Source organism: Peromyscus californicus, unplaced genomic scaffold (assembly GCF_007827085.1).
Source record: "Peromyscus californicus insignis strain IS unplaced genomic scaffold, ASM782708v3 Scaffold_6__1_contigs__length_162567912, whole genome shotgun sequence".
NCBI classification, from domain to species: Eukaryota; Metazoa; Chordata; class Mammalia; order Rodentia; family Cricetidae; genus Peromyscus; species Peromyscus californicus.
In genome coordinates this window covers 75,512,294-75,537,311 of record NW_026294584.1, presented here as the reverse complement: position 1 = coordinate 75,537,311, position 25,018 = coordinate 75,512,294, and the positions used below count along the sequence as shown (strand labels likewise).

Genomic DNA, 25,018 nt, shown 5'->3' with positions numbered 1-25,018 from the left:
ATTAATCGAAGTACTATTCACAATAGCCAGGTCCTGGAACCATCTTGATACCCATCAGTCAATGAACAGCTGTGAAAATGTGGCACACATTGTACATGTTTACATATATGTGTGTCATACACACACACACACACACACACACACACACACACACACACATACATACACACACACACACACGGCAGAAAAAATGTAAAAGCCAGGGGTTTAGGGACTTTGCTGTGAGACTGTATCTCCTAAGAACTTCAGAAGCCACAACCATGAAGTCTAACATGACCGTCCAAACACAAGCCAAGCAATGATGACCAAGGAACACGCCAAACTGGATGAAGAAAAGCCTACAAGGCCTCAACACTACAGAAAAAAAAACCACAGGCAACTGAGTAAAGCTGGGAGCAGGAGAAGAGGTTTTCCCCAAGGAAGAGCACACCAACTGGTTATCCAGTGCCAACGGTCAGTCCTGAACACACACATACAAGTAACGTTATACGGACTCAATAGGTTATATTTAAGAAGATATATGTATATACATTACATATATGCATGCAATAATAATCGATTAAAAAAAGAGGCCATGAATTTGAGGGAGAGCAGGCAGGAATATGTGGGAGGGTTTGGAGGCGAAAAAGGAAGAGAGAAATGTTATAATTAAAATATAATCTCAAAAATAACAACCCCAAAATTGTCTTCTACATCTCTGGTTGGCAGGGGTAGGGAGTTAGGTGGCTGTTGTAAATGGGATTGTTTTCCTAATTCTGCCTTATTTGTTGTTTGTGTAGAAAAAAAGATACCTAACTGTACGTTGATTTTTTTGAAACTTTTCTAAAATTGTTGATCAAAAGAATTCTGGTGGAATCATTAGAGTCTTTGGAGTGTAGGATCATAACATCAGCAAATATATACTGTTGGATATATTTTCTGTCTTCTTGCAGGCCGCAAGAATATGTTATAGAGATTCAACTGTGTATTAAAGCTATACTTTGACCAGCCAAGGGTCTGTCAAAAGGCAAGCCATTTATTATGAATATTTGGTGTTATCCAGCCTTTAATATTTCAGCTGTCTTCTGCTATGAAATTCTTGCATGCCAAAATATTTCCAGACCATTTGGCTAACAGTTCAGCTCCCCAGATCTGCTGAACTTCCCTGTTGCAGCCAGGACTTGGATAAGCTCACGTGGGCAAAAACAAGCTGGGGGAGATGCATAGCTTTGTTTCTTGTGCAAATGAAGCTCAGACCATCTCCTTGCCTTGAGGCCTAGTGGCTCTCCAGAGCAATTGACTGAGAACAAAAGAGGTTTTTACATATCATGGTGGAAGGTAGGGTGGAGGAACATTCCTAAGGAGACAGAGAACCATGTGCCCAGGGAAAGAAAGGGCAGGCATTTTCTGTAGAAATGGACAGCATGACATGGCTAGAGAGAAGAGAGGAAGCAGAGGTTCCATAGAGGGTAAGAGTTTTCTGTGTGCCAGGAGTAGAGAGTAATGGAAATGGAGGAGGAGGAAATGGAGGACGAAGATGAGGCTGGAAGCTTAGGAGTGTAGTCCTTAGCAGGACTATGAGCTAGGGAACTGGACAGAACTGATGCTATGTAGACAGGATTTCATCCCAGAAAAATAAAGTAGACCGATAAAGAGTTAGGTGCATCTATATTTATCTTGTCCTGAATGCCTGATGGAGCTATAGCTGTATTGATAGAATTTTGTCTTAGAGGAATAAAGTTAACAGACATAAGAGCATAGTGTAAATTTTTTTCCCTCAGATATCCCGCCCCGAATGTAGTGCAATCCCACGGACCCTGGGTATTCCATACTGTCTGCTTTTTGCCTCTGTCTTGCTTTGTTGCTCCAATTAAGATTTCAAGCATTGTACAGAAGAATGGTGACAGACCCCTTGCCTTGTGACTGATTTTGGAAAAAGCACCCATTTCCCCATTCCATGGCCTCATGAGTCTTTTATTCATAGTCTCTTCAGAGCTACCATCATGAGATGCTGAATGTCCAAAGGAGTCTACTCTAGCAACTGAAATGATCATGTAGTGTTTTGTCCTTGACATATTTATGTACTCCGCTGCATTTATTATGTTTGTTGTGCTGCTGAATTCAGTTTGCAGGTATTTTACTGATGATTTTGCCATTTATGTTGATCAGGGAAATTGGTCTGTAGTTTCCTTTTTTGTTGCTGTGATCTTATCCAGTCTGGACCCCAAAATAATACTGGCTTCATGAATGAGTTTGGAAGTTTTTACTTCCACTGTATTTTGTGGGATTTTTTTTTTTTAAAGAACAGCTGTGTCCATAATCTGGTAGAAACCAGCAGTGAATCAAGCTAGACCAGGCTTTTCTTCGCTAATAGATTTCCTTATTAGCAGTTTAATATCTTTGCTTTTTTTTTCTTTACTCTTGGTTTAATTTGGTAAGTCCTACACATCTAGAAACTTCTAGATTTTCTCATTTATTGAAATATAAGTTTTCAAAATGCCCCCAATTGATCCTGGGTTTCAGTGGTATTTTAGTCACCTTCTGCTGTGGGATGTTCTGTATGGCAAATGTGTTGCTCTGATTGGTCAATAAATAAAACACTGATTGGCCAGTGGCTAGGCAGGAAGTATAGGCGGGACTAACAGAGGAGAAAAGAAAGAACAGGAAGGCAGAAGGAGTCACTGCCAGCCGCCACCAGGATAAGCAGCATGTGAAGAAGCCGGTAAGCCACGAGCCACGTGGCAAGGTATAGATTTATGGAAATGGATTAATTTAAGCTAAAAGAACAGTTAGCAAGAAGCCTGCCACGGCCATACAGTTTGTAAGCAATATAAGTCTCTGTGTTTACTTGGTTGGGTCTGAGCGGCTGTGGGACTGGTGGGTGACAAAGATTTGTCCTGACTATGGGCAAGACAGGAAAACTCAAGTTACAACCTTCTTTATCTTAATTGTCTGGTGTCTTCATCTGTCTTTTGGTTAGTATGGCTATGGGTTTGATAATCTGGTCTATTCTTTCCAAGGATTCACTCTGTTACACTAATTCTTTGTATTGTTCCTTTTCTTTCTGTTTCACTAAATACACTTATCTTACTCTTCCCTCATAGGTTATTATTTGAGTCTGTAAGGATTATGTCCTTATTACGTACGTCATCAGCCTGCAACAGCGTCCCAGCATAAAAAGCAGGCGTGCCCTCCCAAGGGCTCTCTTTTTCCGTATTCCCTCTGTACTTTCCCTCCACACGGTCTGTCTTTCTGTTTCTCTCTCCTTCCTCCTAATAAAGCTCTAAAAAGGTAACCATGGCTCGTGATTCTTCTGCGACCACAGCATCCAGCACTCTCCACGACTGCCATGGGCAGCGGCCAACCATAAGCACCACCATAACACCCCTTCAGAGTCACTGCTGACGCTGACTGCCTCAGGCCTATAGCTATAAACACCTCTCTCTGGCTACTTTCAGTATATTCCACAGGTTCTGTTATGTTGTTTTTATTTGATTCTAGGACTTTTTAAGTTTTTCAGTCTCTTCAATGACCAACTAATCATTCAAATGCTTCATTTAATCTCTATGTTCATATATTTTATAGTTTCTATTGTTGATTTCTAATTTTATTTCATTATGATGTGATAAAATGAAAGATGTTTTAATTTTCTTCGATTTATTCAGACTTGTGTCTAAAATATGACCTGTTTTGGAGAAAATTCCATGAATTGCTGAGAATGTATATTCTGAAGTTGCAGATGTAACTTAAGCCCACTTAATCCACAGCATTGTGCTGTTTAACCCCAAAAATGTTTCTTTGATAACTTGGGGGTGTAGTCTAGGTAACCTAGTTAAAGTGGGGTATTGAAGTCATCCTCCATTACTGCATAGGGGTCCATCTGAACCTTTAAATTCAGTAGCGTTTGTTTTAGAAACTTGGAGTACCAACGTTCAGTGCACATGGTTATAAAACTTGGGTCACCTTGATGGATCATTCCCTCCACCAACCTTAAGTGATCTTTGTTGTTCTTTTCCAACAATGGACTGGAGTCTGCCTTACCAGAAAATCCAGTACACCTGTTTGCTTTCAGACTCCACTGACTTGTAATCTTCTTTTTAACCCACCCTATCCCTTTCATGCTGGTCTTATCTTTGCCAACAATGTGAGTTTGCTACAGACAGAAAACAATTGAGTGTTGTTTTTACATCCAAATCCCATATGGGTATACTGCATACCTGTGTTTACTCTGTCTTCTGGAGCTCAGGTTTAATGACTGAATTCTTATAACTCATGATTATGAAGAAAGGTCTTTACTCCTCCTTCAGTTCTGAAGGACAGCTTCGCTGCACACAGTAACAAATGTTGGCAGTTATTTTTTTTCAGGGCCCGAAGTAGATTAGTCCATGCCTTCCTGCTTTTGGGTTCCTATGAGAACTCTGCTGTTCTTAATGGGTTTGTCTCTCCCGTGTGTGTGACTGTCTGTCTCTGTCTCTGTCTCTGTCTCTCTTGGAGGGGGAGGGGGCCTTCGTATGTGACTCGTCATCTTCCTCTTGCAGCTTTCAAGAGTTATTGATGGTGTGGTCTATATAATTGATGTTTTACTACACTGTGATACACAGACATTCTTTCATGGTCTTGTCTTTTTGAAGTTCTAAAAATCCCCCCTAAGTGTCTACTTCTTTCTCACGAATTGGGAATTTTTATCTATAACTTTATGCAATGTTTTCTGTGCCTTTAAATTGTGCATCTTCTCCTTGTAGATCCACGGCTCACAAATCTGACCTTCTAATGGTCTTTCAGAGGTCTTATAGGTTTGGTACATTCTTCATTGTCCCCCCGCTCTGTGGATGTTCTGATGCCTCTCTGCCATTGCTGTACCCTTATATTCTACCTCCACTTGATCTAGTGGATCAGTGAGACTTCCAATTGAGCTTCTTATTTGACTGACTGAACTTCTCATTTCCAAATTTTCAATTTGATTTTTTTCCAGAAGTTTTAGTTCCTTTGAATTGCTTAATACTTAAAAATAATAATAATATTGAGACAGTGTCTCTAGTCATGGCCCTGAACTCCCTACATGCCCAAGGATGACCTTGAACTTCTGATCCTCCTACCTCTACCTCCCAAGTGCTTGGATTACAGGTGTGCATTATCCCGCCTGGCTTATACAATGCTACAGATTCAACCAAGGGCCTTGTTCAGGCTAGTCAAGGTCTTCACCAACTAAACTATATCTCCAGCCCCTTAATCACTTTAAATTTTTTTTAATTGTATGTATATGGTGTTTTGCCTATACATATGTCTGTGTACTCTATGTGTACAGTAACTGTGGAGGCCAGAAGAAGGCAAAGGATGCCCTGGAACAGGAGTTAAGGAGGTTGTCAACTGCCATGTGGGTGCTGGGAATCAGGTCCTCTGGAATAGCAGCAAGTGCTCTTAACCCTGAGCCAACTCTCCAGCCAACTCCCAACCGCTTTTACATCTTACATCATCTTCCCAGTTTCCATTCAGCTGATCACTCGTATTTGCTTTGAGTCTGTTTTGGTGCTTGCTTGTTCACGCTCTTCTTGAATTTGCTGAACAGCTTCATCATGAATCTTGTGTTATCTGAACATCATCAGCTTGACTATCATTGGATTTGACTGCTATAGAATTTTGAACTTTTGGAGGACTCACGTTACCTTGGTCCTTTATCCCCATATTTCTTGTGTTTCTAAACTGGGATTTAGGCCTCTGGGACCAAGTTACTGGTTTGAAGTCCTAAGTTCCCAGATTCTGTCACCTGAAGTATTTGCCAAAATTCGGGAAGACCTACACTGTAGCAGCTTTGGGGTGTGACTTCTCACTACTGTGCTTCAACAGCTAAACTCTTAGCCAGTGTCCTCAGTGCACCAGGCATGATCCTTGGCCCCACTCACAGAGAAGAAAACTAACGAGGAAGTGACCTGGATACAACTCTAGTAACATAGGGGCAGGGAAAGACAATACTACATGAAGTAAGAAGACACTAGTTAGTAAGAATAGGAATATGAAAAAATAAAAACAATATCGAGAACAATACTAAAAAACATACAAAATAAAGATAAGAGGGAAATGTAATCGGAAGAGGAAGCAAGGAACAGAAAAGAGTTAGAGGAGTTCTAAGAAAAATAAAACAAACAAAAATGATAAAAAAGAAACAGAAAGCTGTCTAATTGAAGAATGGAATAATAAAACCAAAAAAAAAGGGAGACAGAATTTAAAAGTAAATATTAAAGCTAGGTATGGTGGTTCAGACCTAATGTCCCAGCACTGTGGAGGCTGAGACCAGACTAGGCTCTGTGGGGGAAACCTGTCTCGAGAAAATAAACAGCAAAACAGAGAAATCAGATATTACAAGAAGAAATGGAAGAAGAATTATAAAGGACAAAGAAAAATGAAAATGAAAAAATGGAGAATTCGTAGGTAAATATTTAAAGTAGCTGGTCTAATCAATAGCACAACAGTCTCCACAGAAAAGTAATTCTTTAATGGCGGCATCATAAGAAGGTAGTTAAAAAGAGGGCAGGTTTCCTCTAAGGAGGTCAGTCACGTGGCTGCTTTGGCCATGCACCAACCGTTCAGAGCAGGGTCTGTGTGTCATTGCAAGTCCTCTTTTTGCCTTTGTGCTGTAGCAACCACAGGCCATGTCCTGTGGCCAGAAAGTCATAGCTATCCTGAGCTGTCTTGTTCTTCAAGACTGGATGGGGCAGGCCACAAGCTTTCAGCCAGCTGGTCCCAGTCTCCTGCACCTTGAATGTTCGATGATGGGACAGCACAACCCTATGGGGATGCTGTGACCCATACCTGAGGTGGAAGGCACGCATGCCGCACTTTGGGTTTGCTAATGTTCCACAACTTGGGATCCATACATGATCACCCGTGGGCTCATTCCCCTCCTCCCAGAACTCCAACAACCACCTCCCTGCTGGAGTGTTCACAGCAAGCTTCCCTACTGACACTTGTTAGTTTTAGTATGAACTGTATCCATAGGCTCAGAGGTATGAGCCAGTGGACCCTAATGATGATGTTGCCTCAAGGGCTTATGCAAGTGTTTGGGAGTGAGGCCTAGACAGAGGAAGAGGATGTGGATTACCAAGGGGCAGGCACCGAGGGTCATACTTCTGACCTTCTGGCCTGGGCTCTCCTTCTCTCTGTTTGTTCTGCTGAGATATAAAGCAAGCTCTATCAGTATGCTCCGGGTGCAGAGACCCCGTCTCAAAACAGTGAGATGGAGAGTGATAGAGGACTCACGTGTCAACCTCTGGTCTGCACATGCATACACACACACACACACACACACACACACACATCTGCTCTTAACTGACATTATAATATATGCCTTCCAAGACGCTTTCTCCTTCCCTCGGTCTGTGACCTCTGTCGCTCACTCTGTTTTCTGCAGTGTGCCGAGGTAGTCTTTTCCCTATCCTCTGTTCTCCAGCGTTTTCCATTCTTGAAATTTGTGTTACATTTAATGTGTGTATGTGTGCACACGGGCACAGAAGTTCCACAGCAGGCGTGTGATTGTCAAGAGGACAGTTCTGGGGAGTCAGTTCTCTCCCTCCACCATGTGGGTCCTGGGGCTAGACCTCAGGTCATCAAACACTTTTACCTACTGATCAATCTCATCAGCCCCCATTTTTATCTTCCTCCTCCTCCTCCTCCTCCTCCTCCTCCTCCTCCTCCGCCGCCGCCGCCGCCTCCTCTGCTTCTTCTTCTTCTTAATCTGTCTGTCTGCCACCAAACTTTGAGTGTCTTACCACTGTCATTCACCTTGAAGGGTGCAGGTTCCTAAAGATGTTCGAGACTGAGGAATATTGCTCAACACTGTACATTTCTAAATGTTATCAATACAGATTCTAGCTATACTAGGCAGCATGTATGCCTACAGTAGCATGCATAGCCTCAGGTATTCCCTGAACATACATAGACATATGTGTATGTATCTATGCAGAGAGAATTCTGCAGAGTTACTATGTGGACATGTTGAACCAAAATAGCCCAAATGCGAATAGGAATGAAGCATAGTCTTAAAAGCAAAGGGAATACATGAAATTCCACCGGGAACAATGAGACCCCCTTCCTCCCATCCACAAAATATCCAGAAGTTTAAATACCTCTCTCCACTAAGGTCCAAAACATACTTGTGTTTGTACCCAGCCAGGAACTAGGAGAATTTCACTCTGGGAAAATCAGCCCAGTTCTCTGCCGTTTTGTAACCAGGTGTCCTGCCTCGGAAGCCAGTAGCCACAATATATCTCTGTCTTGAATCTCTTCTCTCATCCCACCACAGTTACATGGGTGATTGCAGCACCTAACTAACAGCGGCTCGGGGCCTAAGGCTGACAAGAAAGGCTGAAATAACAGGTGACTCCCAGGAAACAGGTAGATCTGCATATCATAAAAGCTGGCACACAGCTATATATGCCACCTGAACGCCAGTATTGCAGGTAAAGAGGGCCACCCTCAGCAGAACTGTACCACGCTACAAACATCGACAGCCTAGGTCACTAAGGTACCCACATACAGGGTTGACATGAACACACCATAACCAACCAATAATCCCACACATGAAATAAAAAATATAATTGAGTGCCACAGCACCAGACTAGATCAAGCAAGAGAATGTAAAATTAAGTCAAAAAATGGACTCAATTAGAGAGGACGGAAATAAATAAGTAAATATCAATGCCACGCTTAAGCATGGAATACCTGCCTATGATGTCAGTACTAAAGAGGGAGATGCAAAGGGTGGACAGTTCAGGGGTCGCTGGATGCTCTCCCAAAATGAAAACAAGCAAGCAAACAAACAAACAGGGGAGAAATAAAGCTGATAGAACAGCCTTAAAGGAACAAATCATCGCACTTCCACAGGAAGAAAAAGAAATGGAGAAAGCCACCTGATATCTATTTAATGAGAACTAAAACTTGCCAATATTCAGGAAGGACAAGTGCATCACAACCCCATTTAGATTTAACTTAATCAAAAGGCAAAGACAAAGGGAAACTTCTAAAAGAAGTAAGAACAAATTTCAAGCCACATATAACAGAATTAGAGTGACAGATGTCTAGGCAGAAGCCTAGCAGGTCAGGAGACCACGGGATGATATATCCAGAGATACACAACAGCCAAGGTATGGGTCTAACCAAGCATCCAACAACGGCTGAGCAGATAGTGGAAATTTGGAATTTTTGCATAAGAAGATATTATTCAGCCATAAAAAGGATGGAATTCTGTGGTATAGGGAAACATGGATGAGCTTAGAAGATATTATGTTAGGTGAATAAATCAGGCACAAAACAAACACTCCTAAATATGGGAGCTATGCAAGTTGATTTGACAGAAATAGAGCAGAGTAGCGGTTACCAGAGACAATGAGGGGGATCACTAGGGGGATGGAGAGAGAGGTTAACAGCAGAAAGGGGAAGTTGGATAGAGGAAAAAAACACTATACAGGGTGCTGGGGAAGAAAAGGTACCAACCACGGTCTTAGCTAACACCGAACCCTTCATCCTACAATACAAACCTACCAGGCAAGATGCACCCACTGGCGTCATAGTGGCATGCATGCTAAACAACCACACTCTAAATAAAATCTGAGGCCTGTTCCACAAAAGGGCGTTCATGCCTGGCACTATAAACATGGTCAAAACACATGGTTAGGCAAGCAAGCCATAGGCCCTAGGGCAGAATTTACAGATGCTGTTTTGCTTTCAATGTTGTCAAACTGCCATCTAAATATTTATGTTATGTCCATATATTTGGCTGTTTTTACCTTGGTCAGGGAAGCTTCTCACGGCAGTGGGTTGTGGTAAACTCAGAGACTACTAACTGTTCAAAATGCTGAGGATGAGAGACTGTGAGTGCTCAGCTATGAAGTGTGACCTACTCACATACCTCTAAGGCTGAGGGACCATCCTAGAGGAAAGGGCAGAAAGAACGTAAGACCCAGAAGATGGTTAGCTCTGCACATCACACGAATATTGAATGCATGAACTCAAAGCAACTGTGGTTACACGCACAAGATCAAACGAGTTAAAAATCCCAGCATGGAGTAGGGAGAGGATCCTGACATACTGACCGAGGAGCTTGTAGCAGTTGATAGCTGCTGAGAGAGCGAAAGTCACTGAGCAGACATTTCCTGAGTAACCAGACTGCTGGTCTCACTGTTCTAGATATTGTTGGAGCACAACAAATTTGGTCCAGTCCTACCCTTTAGAAGTTTACAGACTAGGTGGGGATGGAATGTACACCTGTAAAGATTATCATCTAAGGCACTTCACCACATGCTACATGATAAAGCCCTAAACATACCAAACTAAGTTGCCCCACAGTTAATTAGGTCTAAGACAGGCCATTCCAAGTACTGAACTCTGATCTTTAATAAGCTTAACAGCTATAGGACACACACTCTCTAGCAGTTCTGAGAAGCTGCAGCTTCGGCCTTTGGTCAATACACTGTCAATGTTCCTTAACTTCAGTGAGTAAAAATACCACTTAATTCTGAAGTTTTGTGCTGCGGTAGTGATGTTGTATCTTGGCAATTTTGATAATCTCTCATTTATTGGAGAGGGTAAGAGGTCCCTGTGCACACAGATAACCACTAGGGTGCTGATGGCCATGTCAGAGGAGCAGCAGGTGGCAACTGACTTCAGGAGATTGCCACCAGAATGAAAGGCACTGTGGGTGAATCTCGGATAGGCAAGGCCCCGAAGGCTTCGGCTCTAGAATATCTCTTGCTGTTGCTGTGCCTTTATATGTTTGCTGCTGCCATTTTTCTCTGGTACCTGGCATGATGTGAATGGGTGTGAGGATCCCCATTAATGTAGTATGATTATCTCATGGAATATCCTGTTCTACTGGGCATTTTTACTGTGGATTATTATGAAGACGATTTCCTCTTAAGCTGTACTGTTTAAAGTGCTATCCCTGCCCCAATAAAGCAGGGGCTGTAAAGGATAAAAAATAAAAACAAGGAAGTATCACACAGCTAGGATTTATAAGTTTCTCTAGAGGAATAGTAAAGACTATGGTTTAGGTTAATAATTAAGGAAAACAATTGAGTCTCAGGAGTTAACTCAAGTTCTTTTTGATATTGGGAAATGTCATGGGTTTTGGTGCATCATAGCTAAAGCAAAACTTTAAACAATTGACTTCATGTAACTAGAAAACAGAGAATTGAATGGTTAGTTAAGATAACTAGACAGAACTCTAAAATATGAAAAGTGAAACTAGTAACCTGTTTTTCTGGCAATTACAAAAACTACTGCCTATGTAAACAGTTATGATTGAAAGGCTCCTGATCTAAGAGAAGTCTTCTTTTTTACCAAAATGTTTAATCATGTAAGGAATATGAAAAACATGCTGTTTTATACTTGTATTCATTGTAATTATTCACTTAAAAAACAAAACATAACTACTCTGTAACTTTTATAATGCTTGAAAGATTCTGCTGGAGTACATAAACTGTAAAGGAAAAAATAAAAAGAAAAGAGAAGGAAAACACACACCAGGAAAGATGAAGAAGGAAACACAAAAAAGGAAGACATCAGGAAGTAGTGTAGAAGGAAGTCATCAGGGAAGCAGAAGGGAAACATCAGGGTAGAAGAACAGAACAAACAAGAATACAGTAGACCAAGGACCAAAAGACTAATACATTTAAAAAAAAAAAAAAAAAAAGCTTTTATCCCTTAAAAAAAAAAAGTCTGTTTTTCTCACCAACTCTGCATCTTGTTTCCAGTCTCTCTGACCTGCAGAAGGCTGGACCCTCTGCACTAGGGAAACCAGAAAAAGTTAAACATGCATGTTTATCTCTTTAAAGGAAGGAGATATTTACCTGTCTTCCACCTGGGATTCTGGGAATTAATGTAGTTTATTACTTGATGATCTTTTGCTGGCTGTAGGGCCAAGCTTCATCCAAATCCCCTTGAATATTATATTTGCCCTGCATCTTGGGTTTTGCTTCTCAGTCTATAAAACTCATCCTTATGAGATATATCATATGTACTTTACAACAACCTAAGTAACTTCTGTTATCTTATGACCAGGTCAATCCTGACTCCCATAGGCATTATGTTTACCATAGTCATTCTCCCTAAACCCTTACCTTGAGCATTGTTTGTTAGCCAACAGAACCCAGCTTTATGGAAGAAGCCATGTGTACTTTCTAAAGAGTTTCAATGGAAACATGTCTTAATGTTTCCTCTCCTCTCCTGAATTAACTATCATCCGCAAACTTATCCAAAATTGCACTGCACTTAAATACGGCTAAAATAAATGCCTGGTATTAGACTCTAGAAGTTTGAACCAGCACTGGCTAACTAAATCATGTTGAACCAGATTTCCTTCTTGCCTCTTGACAATCATTTCCCTGATGGCCACAAGTGTTTGCAGGGACCCCCAAAATTTATGATGACAAACTCTTGATTCTGATAAATCTAGGTTGTTTCTTAATATATCAGCCTGCATATTTAGTTGGTAGATACTTTGCAGCTCTTTGAAATTCTCTGTAAACTATTCTAAGTAAATGTTCCTATTTTGGAGTATTATTTTAGCTAGGTAAAGATGTGTTACATTTATTTCTGCTGCCTTTGTTATTGATGTGAAGATGTGTTACATTTGTTTGTGCTGTGTTTGTTTAATTATGTAAAGATCTGTTGCATTTGTTTCACCTTGCCTGCCTAAGGCACCTGATTGGTCTAATAAAAAAAATTAACGCCCAATAGTTAAGCAGAAGAGGGATAGGTGGGGCTAGCAGGCAGGGAGAAGGAGGAGTAAAGAAAGAGGGAGAAGGAGAGGGACATTCCTGGGGCCAGAAGCCAAGCAGCTGCCAGCCAGACACGGGAAGCAGCAAAAGTAGGATATATAGAAATAAAGAAAGGTTAAAAAGCCCTGAGACAAAACTCAGATAAAGAGAAACAGATTAAAATAAGAGCTAAGATAAGGCCGAGCATTCATAACTAGTAATAAGTCACCATGTCATGATTTGGGAGCTGGTTGGTGGCCCAAAAGAAAGCCTATTACATGTACCAACATTTGACAAATTATCTAACATTATTAAAAGATACGTTGAAACTTCTACTGTATAATACAACTATTTTATAATTTCATGATGCTACAACAAAGTGCTTAAAGCTGGGTAACTTACAAAGCAAAAAGGTTTATGATTCTAATGGCTGGGGTACCCAAACAACACAATGTCTGGATAATGACCTCCTTGACTGCATCACAGGAGGATCCTTGGGCTTGCTGACCAGCCAGCTGGGCCCTATAGATGGGCTCCAGACAAATGAAAAATCCAGTCCTAAAGGAAAAAGGCCAATGTACATTGTTCAAGAAGCATGCAGCTGACAGCAGTTGTCTAATGATGCTATCAATGAAAGGAGAATAGTCTCTCCCTGCCTTTTAACAAAGTACCATATTTATAGTTAGTGTTCAGCTAGTAGGTTAAAAAACGCAAGCTCCTTTGTGGTCAGACTCATATCCTCTTTCTTTTTTTCCAGGAGGATGAACAGAAAGTAAATCTAAACAAGAGAAACAACTTGAGAATAAAATCCTATCAGGAAGGCCTATTCCACCTGAGACGTTTGTGTGGGGGCTGGAGAGGTGGCTCAGTGGTTAGGAGCACTGGCTGTTCTTGCAGAGGACCCTGGTTCCTTCCCAGCACCCACATGGTGGTGTGCAACCATGTGTAACTCCAGCTCCACAGGTTCTGACACCTTCCTCTGATCACTGTGGACACCAGACACACAAGAGATATGTAAACACACAGACAGGCCAACACTTAACTCTTACACATGAAATAAAAATAAATAAATCTTTTGTTAAAGGTGTCTATGGACAAACATCCTAGAATGATTAAAACCCAATTGTCATCCCAAACTCAACTCTTTTGTCCTTTACATATACTTTATACTCAGACAGTAATACTGACCTAATTTAGAGCCATCATGAGGATTAATGTGCTTTAAAAAGCTAATCATAGCACAGATGACAGCTTGGAATAGGTAAAACACTCTTGCAATGACAAGCAAGCGGAGCCTCTTCAATGAAAGCCACAGTTTATTTTCTAAAATAATGCTGATTACAAACCACCAATAACTCTTCACATAAAGGTGTATGCTAATTAATAAGTATTATTTTCTAAAACCTCAACTGTATTTAAAGACAGTAGAATGACTGTCAGAGGCAGAAGTTAGTAAATTTTGATCAACCCCACCAGAAGGTGGTCCACCCGCCTACTAACGATGAGCATTGGGTTGACTACCATCATCATCCCCACCAGAGAGGATTATGCAGCTTCCCTGGCCACCTGCCACTCAAGTAGGAAGCAAGGGGAGCCCAGCGAGTGCAGTGTTGAATCCAGACATTTCCTATGGTGACTTCTGCCTTTTACACCAGAGTTACACACTTCAATAACATGGAGTCGGTATAGGATCGTTTCTGTCTCCTTTCAGCTCAGCTAGCACGCTTTTCACCAAGAACTGTCACATCCTTCAAATGCCAAGAGAAACCAAACACCCTAGCTGAAAGTCTAACAGCAGCAGTAGTCACAGTTCTGGGAATTGAGGCCTTTGGACATTCTTCTTTATAAACCTCATTCATCAAACAGCAGAGTCATTCCATTCAGTGATGGCATTACGGAAGTGCTTAGATGGAATACAAAATGTGTGTGAATTGGCTTAAATTCCCTACAGGAAAGGAAGAAACTAACCAGGAAGTGCAGAGAAAGAATCCTAGCTATGACTCAAACGTGGCATTAAAGACTTGTTATAAACTGTCACCCTTGGGGTTCCCTATAAAAGGTTCCCAGGCTGTCTACGCATAATTAGAAGTCTAACAGAGTCAAATTCAATCAAACTTATTGCACCCACCACAGTTCCTGCCTATTCAAGACAGGAAGAAAGGTTAAAAGATATTTATACAAATTCAGACATTCCTAACAACACAAGGATTGGCTTACGCCAAAATCGCATCTGTGGAAATCAGTGTGTGTGAAGGAAGTCAGGGGTGGGATGCTGACAGCGGGGTGGAAGCAATAGTTAATGGGCACAAACAACATGAGCTCATGAAAAAGTTTCAATATTTACTTATTTTTCACTTATAAATTAAGTTGCTTATAAAATATAATTTGAGCAGGGAAAATTAACCTTGATTGTTTTCTTTACTACAAAGGATAGGGAACACACAAGTCTCCCTATACCACCAGTTCTGCAACTCTGTCTTATGAAATTATGAATAAACTATGGACAAGGACATTAAGGAATTAGTAATAATCCTACTATGTCTCTAATCAGTAGAGCTATCTCAATGGGGAGGGGAGGGGAAGGACAATATGAGAATGTAGGCTGGAGAAAGAAGAGAAAGGCACAATGCAGAAGAACCAGGTCCCAGGAGAGTTGGACAGTGGGTTTGGATGAAACTTATTAAGTTGTTAGGAAAATACTTCCAGTTATCTCAGGCCTGCGTGCCCTTGGCCTATTTGCAAATGGATGTGTCTCACACACAAACACACACACCTAAGCAATAACCCTCCACTCCTTAGACAGACAGATTCCTGGCATAGCCATATTTGGCCTATCCTTGAAATACCCACTTGTTGCTGTTTGAATGCTGGCTCAGAGGTTACTAGCATGTACTGTTCTTGCAGAAGACCTGAGTTAGGTTCCCAACACTTACACTGGGCAGTTCACAACCACCTGTAACTCCATTCTAGGGCCTCTGATGCCTTCTTCTGGCCTCAATGGACAGCTTCACTCATGGGCACATACCCCCATACATATACACACATACACTTAATAATTCTTCAAAAAGAAATCACCCCTTCTGGTCACATACAGAGACGGAGGTGCATTACTGATCTGAGAAGTTGAAAAATGACAGTCTGAGGAAAACATGGAGCCTCAGGGGCATCTACAGCCAAACATAATCTCAAGGAGGAAAAAAACCATCATGGAGTATCTGTAGAATATATCAAAAAGCCAAGTCCATGTGCCATTCCAGTTAAAGACAAAGTGGTAAACAACCTTGACAACCAGCTAGACGGGCTGAAGGCACAATGCCAAACCAAGGACCTCCATCCTGAGACCACCTAACATTCCTCCCTGACAGGTCAGAGTCAATAGCTCCTCGAGTCACTGGATTTTCAAGACACAAAATTTTAAGGCAAAGCAATGAGTCTTCCATGGCTCCACTAGACATCTGCATCTTCACTGCTGCAGATGATGTGAGTGTAATGAATATTGACAAAAAATAAGACTCCATTCTCACATTCTTTGCAGCCCAGAAAAGGGCACATTAACTATTTCTGTATCTAAGATCTTAGAGTCCATAGAATAACTCCAACTCACTTCTCATCACGTTTTCAAAGCCTTGATGTGCATCATCACATACTCATTTCTGAGACAACTTCATATTCCAAAGGCAATTGATCTGTGTAATGTGAGCTGAAATCTCCACCGGGCCCTCACAAGAACACCCTCTTGGCAAAGGGCTTCCATGCAGCTTCCTCCCCAGTGCCACTTGAAGGACCATTCTGATGCCAGGACAACAAGGTCCCTCCCTGTGGTCCTTTTTTTTTTTCCAAATGGCTGCTGCCTTTTAAGCCACAGCTGTCTGAATCAGCAACTGCAACTCCGCCACTACCAGCACAGGTTGCAAGGGCCTAACAGAATTCTCTACAGCTCCAATACTCGCAAAGCTACGAAGGGAACTTAACTAAACCTGTCTCCCTCTAAAGAACTCAAGGTTCAAAGGTTAAGGTGGAATTCTGCTCTTCAGAGAGGCTGAATAGCAAGTAGCTCACCTCCTCTCCTTGTTCGTGTCCTCCAAAAAGCCCTCCTGCCTCGCCTCACCCCTCCTTATAAACCCTTCTCAACCTGGCTCCTCTCTACCACTTCCTGACAGCTAGTTGCTGACGCAGCCTCCTGGACCGCAGGTGAATTTTATTTAACCAAAGACATCTTTGCATCATTAAACAAACGTTCCAGAGCATGTACAAAAGTAACACACCTTGAAATAATATTCTACAACACCTCCCCTTCATTTCTTTCCCCCAGTACGGGAGACTGGATCCAGACTCTCTGCATGCTCGTCGAGCGTTCTATGTACCAATGTGCATCCGCAGCCCCCTGCAGCCCTTCTGTCTGGTAGCTCTCCATGTAAAGATTCCCAACCAGCACAGAGAGCAAGCAAGCTCAATCTCTTTCTTTCACTCATTAAAAATAAATCCCATGGGACCCAGATTTAGAACACCATGAAAAAGTTCAAGCAAGAGAGGGAGGCACCCACCCACACGTCTCCATTCAGAGACACTATTCCACAGTTGCTGTGGGGTTTATAATTAACATACTAGCTTAACTTGGAGCAGAAGTCTCCGGATTCACTTGTAATTTACACAGGAGTCTGACTTACCACGAAGTTAGCTCGCCGGCAGGCCCAGCACCCCTGGCTGACTCCTGAGGCCTTTTTGGTGTGCCTCTCTATTCTTCTGCCACCACCCAGGCACGGCTGTGGCAGGTGCTGGCCCAGCTCCAACACAAGCAGACAGAAGGTTGCTCCATGCTGTCCACTTACTTCCAGAGGCCCAGCTGGTTACCACTAGCTCCACGAACTGTATCCAGAGGCTCTCCGGGAACATGAGACCGTACTCCCACCCATTCACTGTAGCGTCTTCTAAAGATGGCTGCCACTCGGCTTCGGTTTCTTTTCCTACCTGCGGCCACCCCAGCATTTAAGATGTGCAGTGAGAGATGTGTGCATCCCCACCTCTACAGTGAAGACAGCTGTCAGAGGCAGGGCCATGAACAACGATAAGGGTGGCACAAAGATGTAATCCCAGCACTTGGGAGGCAGACAGGACCTCAGTTGTTCAAGGTCATCTTTGGTTTCACAGAGAAGTTACCAACCAGCCGGAAGATGTGTCAAAAACAAACAATACCCCCCTCCCCCCCAAAAACCTACAATACCAGAACAAGAAGTCTCCTCCTTTAACAGAAAAGGGAACTGAAGCTCAGAAAGAATCCTGTCTAGGGCTACACTAACTTCCTGATGGTAAAAAGACCAGGCCAGTTCTCAGACCCTCAGCTCAGGCAGAGTCCAGAGACAGGTTAGTTTTTCAACTGCTAGAGAAAACTGCAGACAACAGGTATGACTCATGGTGCTTGAGGTAGGGCTTGGTGATACTGCATTCAACAACAGCAGCACAGACCACCTCCAGAATGGACACGTGCATCAGACAGGGTAAGCAATACCTGTACTAGGTTACCTAGCTTGAAATTCCCCAGCTTCGCTATCTTTAGGATTGGAATGATCATCCAGCTCCCAGAATACTCTCCTGCAAGAGCTGGCCAGGTGAGCACAGTCCTTCAAGACGAGCATGGGTCCAATGACATGAAAAGCACTTGCTGAAGAACCTAACAACTCAAGTTCAATCTCACATAAAAGAAGGAAAGAACCAACTCTACAAAGTTGTACCTAGGCTTCCAGATATGTGCCCCCCACACCCCTACTCCCACCCCCCACACAAATACACACAAATGTAAAAAAATAAATCAGTGGGGTAAGGTGAGTCCAGGGTACCTAATTCCCGTCTGAACACGAACATTCCCTAAGAAGGGCAGGCTTCTATGGGTAGGCATTCACTGTGCCTCTCACCTGAAGAAATGGGATGTTAAGGAGCTTAATGTGAGACAGTGAGTTGTAAGAGGAAGTAGAAAAAGATCTCCGTTTTTAATGTTTTCCACCAAGAAGTCCATCAGTAAAAATCAAAAATCTCCCACCGCCTTCAAGGTAGTTATATATTACTATATATATACTAATTGGCATATACATTACTGCATAGTAACATATATGTATTATATAGTACATATATTACTATATATACTAATTAGTAAAAGATAATAAATATGATTTACTCATTTATTAATTATTGACACTTCTCACTGTATTATACTGCACAGAATGATCAGTCATTTGAACACTTCATATTAGATGCATTGTATAAAAGGACATTGGTGGATAGGTAAGTCTAAAAATCCATTCCCTAAAATCCAAAGAATCAGAGCAACGTGTTAGGAAAGCTGCAATTACATCCACATGAGCACACATAGTGGACGCTTTCCAAGTGGGAATTCAGGTGCAGACAGTGAACAAGAGGAAGGCCACTGAGCATTCTCATACACCTCATAATTTGGGGCAGGGGACAGAGTTTCACACCGCCCAGGCTGACCTCCAACATGCTTCATAGCTGAGTGCAGCCTTGAAGTTTGGGTCCTCTCGCCTCTACCTCTCAAGTGCTAAGATTACAAGCATTCACTGTCAAACCCCACAAACTTCCCAGTTCTCTCTAAAACCAATCCTGTGGTCGGTCGCTTTCGTATGTTCAACATGAAGTCACGATTGAAGACTGGCCTTTGGGCAGAGAAACTGAGGCACAGCCACACGCCACAGCCTAAAGTACATACGGAGGAAGCAACTTAAGTCAAGTCATCATCTGGTGCAATTCCCCTTAACGAATACAGATGGGCACTCCTCATCCTCCAGGCCCACAGATGCTGGGGCTACAGGACACCATCCCTGGGCTTTTCTCTTTTAAAAAATTATGTGAATTCATGTTTGTCTGTGTGAGTATGGGCCGCGTGTGTGCCTGGAGACCAGAAAAAGGCATTGGATCCCCTAGAGCTGGAGTTAGAGGAGGTTCTGAGCCACGTGATACGGGTGCTGGGGAAAGCAGCAGTTCTCTCTGCACCATCTCTCCAGCCCCCACGGCTGCTCTTTAGTGAAGCTGCTCTCTAGACTTGATCTGGACTGGGTGAACGGGACAGCAGGGAGCAAAGAAACTGGCTCCCAAGTGTGCTAATGGACCCTGAGCACAGTCCAGGAGGCGCACCTCAGCACTGCCTCTCTAAGGTCACAAGTCTACGCTATACGTCCACTGAGTGTCAAACCTAGTTCTATAATGATGAAGTGAGAAGAAAGAGAGGTCACCTGACAGCCTGAAAAATGCACCCCGGTTGTCAGAAATAAATGAAAAGCACTAACGTAAGGACACTGATGAGCTCCTGCCTTTTCTGCTTAGCCTTTTCCACCCCCTTATTATGAGACTCAGCACAGCACTGGTGCACCTGTCCACCCATACCCCGGCGGACACTCTGTACTCAGTAACACACACACACACACACACACACACACACACACACACACACACACACCTGTCTACCTACACCCCTGAGTACACTCAGTACTCAGGAACACACACACGCACACACATACACACACACCTGTCTACCTACACCCCTGAATACACTGAGTACTCAGTAACACAGGCACACACGCAGACAGACACAGATGCTTAAGGGTCAAACATCTACTCATCCCTCCTGCTCTGCCCACCTCACCTCTCCATTTCACCCCAGCCTACTTGTCACAAGCCGGCACCCAAACATCCACATAGCACTTGCCACAAGGATCACAGGCTTACCTCATCCCGGCATCCCTCCTCTTAGCTCGCACCATCCCGCACAGTGCTCAGCACCAAAGGCTTTAGAAAAGCATGTTGCCAAAATGAAAGAAGGAAGAGGTAATCGGGGAGGAAAACCTCTGATACTGATCACGTGAGGACTCCCTGTTTAAAAGTGTCACGTCTTAGCTTTCAATTACTAGGGAAAATCACCTCTCAAGCCTGATTTGCATGTTGTATAATAAGTTTAAAAGAAGAAACTCTATTTTTCCATTCCATAGCTTAAATTAGACGCAGTTCAGTGGGGAATACTGCACTGCAGGAAGGGGCCAGAGCTTCCCCGAAGCAGAGGGTTTGGCCGGGAAGGACCCGCTACCGTTTGCTTTAAAGGTCCTGACCACCGAGGCAGGAGTGGCACTCACCCGGCTTGTTGCCTTCCCTCTCGTGGCCAAGCTGCCCCTTGGTGTTGACGCCGCAGGTGTAAACCTCTCCGCCCTCCAGCAGGAACACTGAGTGGTTTCCGCCACATGCCACTTCCTTGATGGTCCTGTCGGATACGAAGCGGCAGACCTGGGGTTCGGCTACGATTCCGCCGGGGCGCAGGTTGGAGCTGATGCCTGGTTGGCCCAGAGACCAATACCCCCAGCATAGCATGGTTCTTATCCTTCAGGGAGTCATTAGAGCCTAGAAGACAGTTTTGTTTAAAAAAAAAAAAAAAGGGGGGGGGGTAGGGAAAAAAATGATTAAAAAAAAACAAGTTTTAAAAAATGTCAGAAGAAATCAAGTAACAAATTCAACCAATTAAAATAACCCTCTCATGTTAGCCAAGGATGTAACAGCTGATGAAAACTTTGTAACACAATCCATTACTTTTGTGATAATTGAAACTGGTGCTCTCCTAATAATCATCATGTCTTGCATCTTAAAACAGAACATGTCAGTTGTCAAAAGTAGCTACAAGTAATGAAGATACTGTTTGGGGTTTTACTAATACTCAAAATGCAATTTTAAATAAATCTTCCTTACGTTACTAAGTGAACACAGAAAAAAAAAAAGCATGGTTCACATGTCAATGGTGGCGAGCAGAGTCCAGGGGATTGGCTGAGTCACTGCACACGTCACTAGGCAGACGGAGATGGGGGTGAACTCACCTCCTATTTTCTCAATGTTCCTTCCTTTTGCATGCTTTCTGCCTTTTTTTTTAAATTGTTTTTATTTGAACCAACCACTAGGTAGACCTATTATTAGCTCCATTGACAGCATGTTGCCACTTGAAGCAAAGTGAGAAATGAAGAAACAGTATGCTCTTCCCCCGCATCCATCACCAATACTTGGGTCACACTTCCTGCCTGGAAGTAGGCTCCCTACATCCCTCGGGGCCTGTCTCCCATGATATGGTACTAACCTAACTGAAGGGGTAGTTTCTTCTTTCCACTCACCAAACTCCATCAGACTTGTAACGCCCTTCAACAGAAACCGTAAAGGAACGCAGGCTTCTTCCATACAGCAGGGCACAACTTTGGCTGACTGACTACTGTTGACATTAGATCCACAAGCTTTTAAAAATATGTCCCCACAAAAGGATGCTTTTTCAAACGAATGAAGACAAAATCTCCCTCCTCTCTACCATTCATACACGCCAAGGCCAGATAAGGTAGAGTCCTTCTATTGCTAAGAGAAACACAAAAGGGTGGGCCTGCTTTAGAAAATGGTGGAGCTGCTCTAGGGTATGGGGGAGCTGCTCTAGGGTATTGTGGAACTGCTCAAGGGTTAGGGTGGAGCTGCTCTAGGGTATGGTAGAGCTGGTCTAGGGTATAGTAGAGCTGGTCTAGGGTATAGTAGAGCTGCTCTAGGGTATGGTTGAGCTGCTCTAGGGTATGGTAGAGCTGCTCTAGGGTATGGTAGAGCTGCTCTAGGGTATAGTAGCGCTGCTCTGGGGTATGGTTGTGCTGCTCTAGGGTATGGTGGAGCTGCTCTAGGGTATGGTTGTGCTGCTCTAGGGTATGGTTGAGCTGCTCTAGGGTATGGTGGAGCTGCTCTAGGGTATGATTGAGCTGCTCAAGGGTATGGTGGAGCTGCTCTAGGGTATGGTGGGGTTGCTCTAGGGTATGGTAGAGCTGCTTTAGAGAAGGGTGAAGCTACTCTATGGAATGGTGGAGCAGTTCTAGAGAGTGTTGGGGCTGCTCTGGAAAATGATGAGGCAGTTCTTCAAAAGTTCTTTTTGCTGTTACTGTCACTCCAGTTGGAAATATCAAGCAGGTGGCTCCCCACTGAAGAAAACACCTAGTGAGCCTCTCTAGTTCTGAGAAAAATGTTCAGGCTTTAGAAAAGAAAGGCAGGAAATCCCAAGCACGTCATAAAAAGCAGATGAGGGCATGCCACAAGACCCTGGGCTCAATCCCCAGCACTACAAACACAAAGTAAGGGAGGGTGAGATGCCAGATGAAGAGAGGATGACTGAAGCCTGTGACATGGTCACATGCTTGGCCAGTACAGAGTGGGAAGCAGCGGATTTGAAAATAGTGATGCCTGGCATTCACTGTGATGCTGCCTGTAATTACGTTTCAGAATCCCAAACTGTCAAAGTAAAAACACAGCATCCTTACAGTAAGTACTTTACCAGTATGGGGAAATTCAGAACCTTGGAAGGGATGGGGAATTACAGAGTACTTCATGAAGACTGAAAGAAGATTGCAGACTGTGTAAAATTACCAAGAATTTTAGGTAAATGACAGATAAGTTTAAACACTGTTTCTTGCCCTAGGAATTCTTGACAATTGGAGAAGATATCTAGTCATTTAAATCACTTTATTTGGATATTAAAGGGAATCTCCCAAAGATTGGCTGGCCTTAGGAACATTTAGATTACATTTCAATTTTCATATATGTTTAATTATAATATTAAATCTTCTTTTCTAACTACTTAAAGCTGAACTGCCCCCAACTGAGAGTCACTTTCAGATTCTCAGGAAATCATCAGGACCTCTGAACTGTACTACATCCATTACAGGTGTCCAACTTAATCATTGCCAGATCCTAAGGAAATGTCAATCTCACAATGAATTATAGGGCTAGGCACAACATGTCAAGAACACACCACCAACCAATCCACAGGAAGAATTCTGGCTAACATCTGAGGGTCTAAGGGCACAAAGCAGACAGCCTTTCTTTGCAAATGCAGATTTTAAGATGGGCAACTCCTTTCTCCTAACATAAAACCAATGGCTACAAACAGAATGTAATCCAATGAAGTCAACTGTTTCAACCCTTCTTGACAACAGATATAGTACTGTATCCATGATGATGTTCAATTGTATGGACAACATAATTTCACAACTGCACTATAGTAATTCTAATTTAGTCTTTGAATTTTTTAAGCTTTCAACAAAGGCATGAAAATATAAAACTGAATTTATTTCGATGTCTTAACCAGTAAGTATTGCTTCTTCCCAAGAGTTTAGTATGGTATGGTATCTAGATGCTAGACTAAAAAATATTAAGCTTAAGTTTTGAAGGTTTTGTCTGTTTGTTTGTTTGTGTGCTTGCTTGCTTGCTTGCTTTTTGGTTTTTTTGAGACAGGGTTTCTCTATGTAGCCCTGGATGTCCTCCTGAGTGCTGGGAATAAAGGTATGTGCTACCACCACCGGTCAAGTATTGTTCTTTGATGAACTGCAAAGATTAGGGAAGAAAACCTAAAGTAGAAAACAGGCAGCGAGGGTACAAGGATAAGAACATCGTTTGTTTATAATGGAACTTCCCCAGGGTGCTCAGTTGCTAATCCACAATCATTTCTTTCTTCATTTTAGTATTTTATGGCTTTGTCTTCTCTATCCTATCAATAATTGCATTAACACCACAATACTACACTGTCTATCAACCACTGTAATCATACACAATTTATTATTATCTCCTGCCATCATCGTAACAACCACTTTGGGATAAAGCATCACTCACAGAGCTCAAGAATAACCTTGAGCTGGTCACAGAGCTGGAGGCAGCAGAGCCATGCTCCAGATCCAAGATCGACACCAATGTCCACACAGATCCACAGGTTAACCCTACCACGCAAGTAACATGTCACCTACAATAGCACAACACAAAAATACTTTTGGAATGACTACACTGTAGTCAGGATACCAAATATCTTGTAAAATTTAAAATAAATCCACCCTCTGAGCAACTACAGGATTAGCCAATATACGAAAACACGTCTGGGGCGAGAGATGACTCAGCAGTTAAGAGTGTTCCCTTCGCAATCAAGAGGACCACAGTTGAGATCCTGCTCAGAAGTCTGCAGGAATTCTTCTTATAGACTGCTTGATGGTGTGAGCTGGACATGTCAGTGATTTTGCTGTTCAAAATGGCCTTCAAGCTTAGAGCTCAAGTGCCGTGTAGTGATACTGGGTGCAATAAGGCTGTTTGCACAAAGAAAATGTGTGTCTTAGGTGAGTTTTCCCCATGAATAAAGTAAAATGTCATTTGTAAGTCCGTTAACTATCAGTAATAGGAGAAAAAAAAAGAAAGGGAAAATTCTTGAATCTTTCCATCAAGCCACCTCCAAAAGGTGCCAGAGCAAT

The 25,018-nt window shown here is 42.6% G+C and overlaps 1 protein-coding gene across 4 annotated transcripts in view; it reads right to left on the bottom strand.

Annotated features, from left to right (window-relative positions):
• The window catches only part of Herc3 (HECT and RLD domain containing E3 ubiquitin protein ligase 3), a 103,915-nt gene that overhangs the window by 70,021 nt on the left and 8,876 nt on the right, over positions 1 to 25,018 (bottom strand). For 3 of the 4 annotated variants that reach the window (XM_052719161.1, XM_052719162.1, XM_052719159.1), the window contains exon 2: positions 20,864 to 21,125. In XM_052719161.1, coding sequence (XP_052575121.1) covers positions 20,864 to 21,095 — 232 coding nt within the window. In that variant the 5' untranslated portion in view covers positions 21,096 to 21,125. Of the gene's footprint in view, positions 1 to 20,462; positions 20,568 to 20,863; positions 21,126 to 25,018 lie in introns of those variants that run through there. The other variant, XM_052719160.1, reaches the window with a different exon arrangement.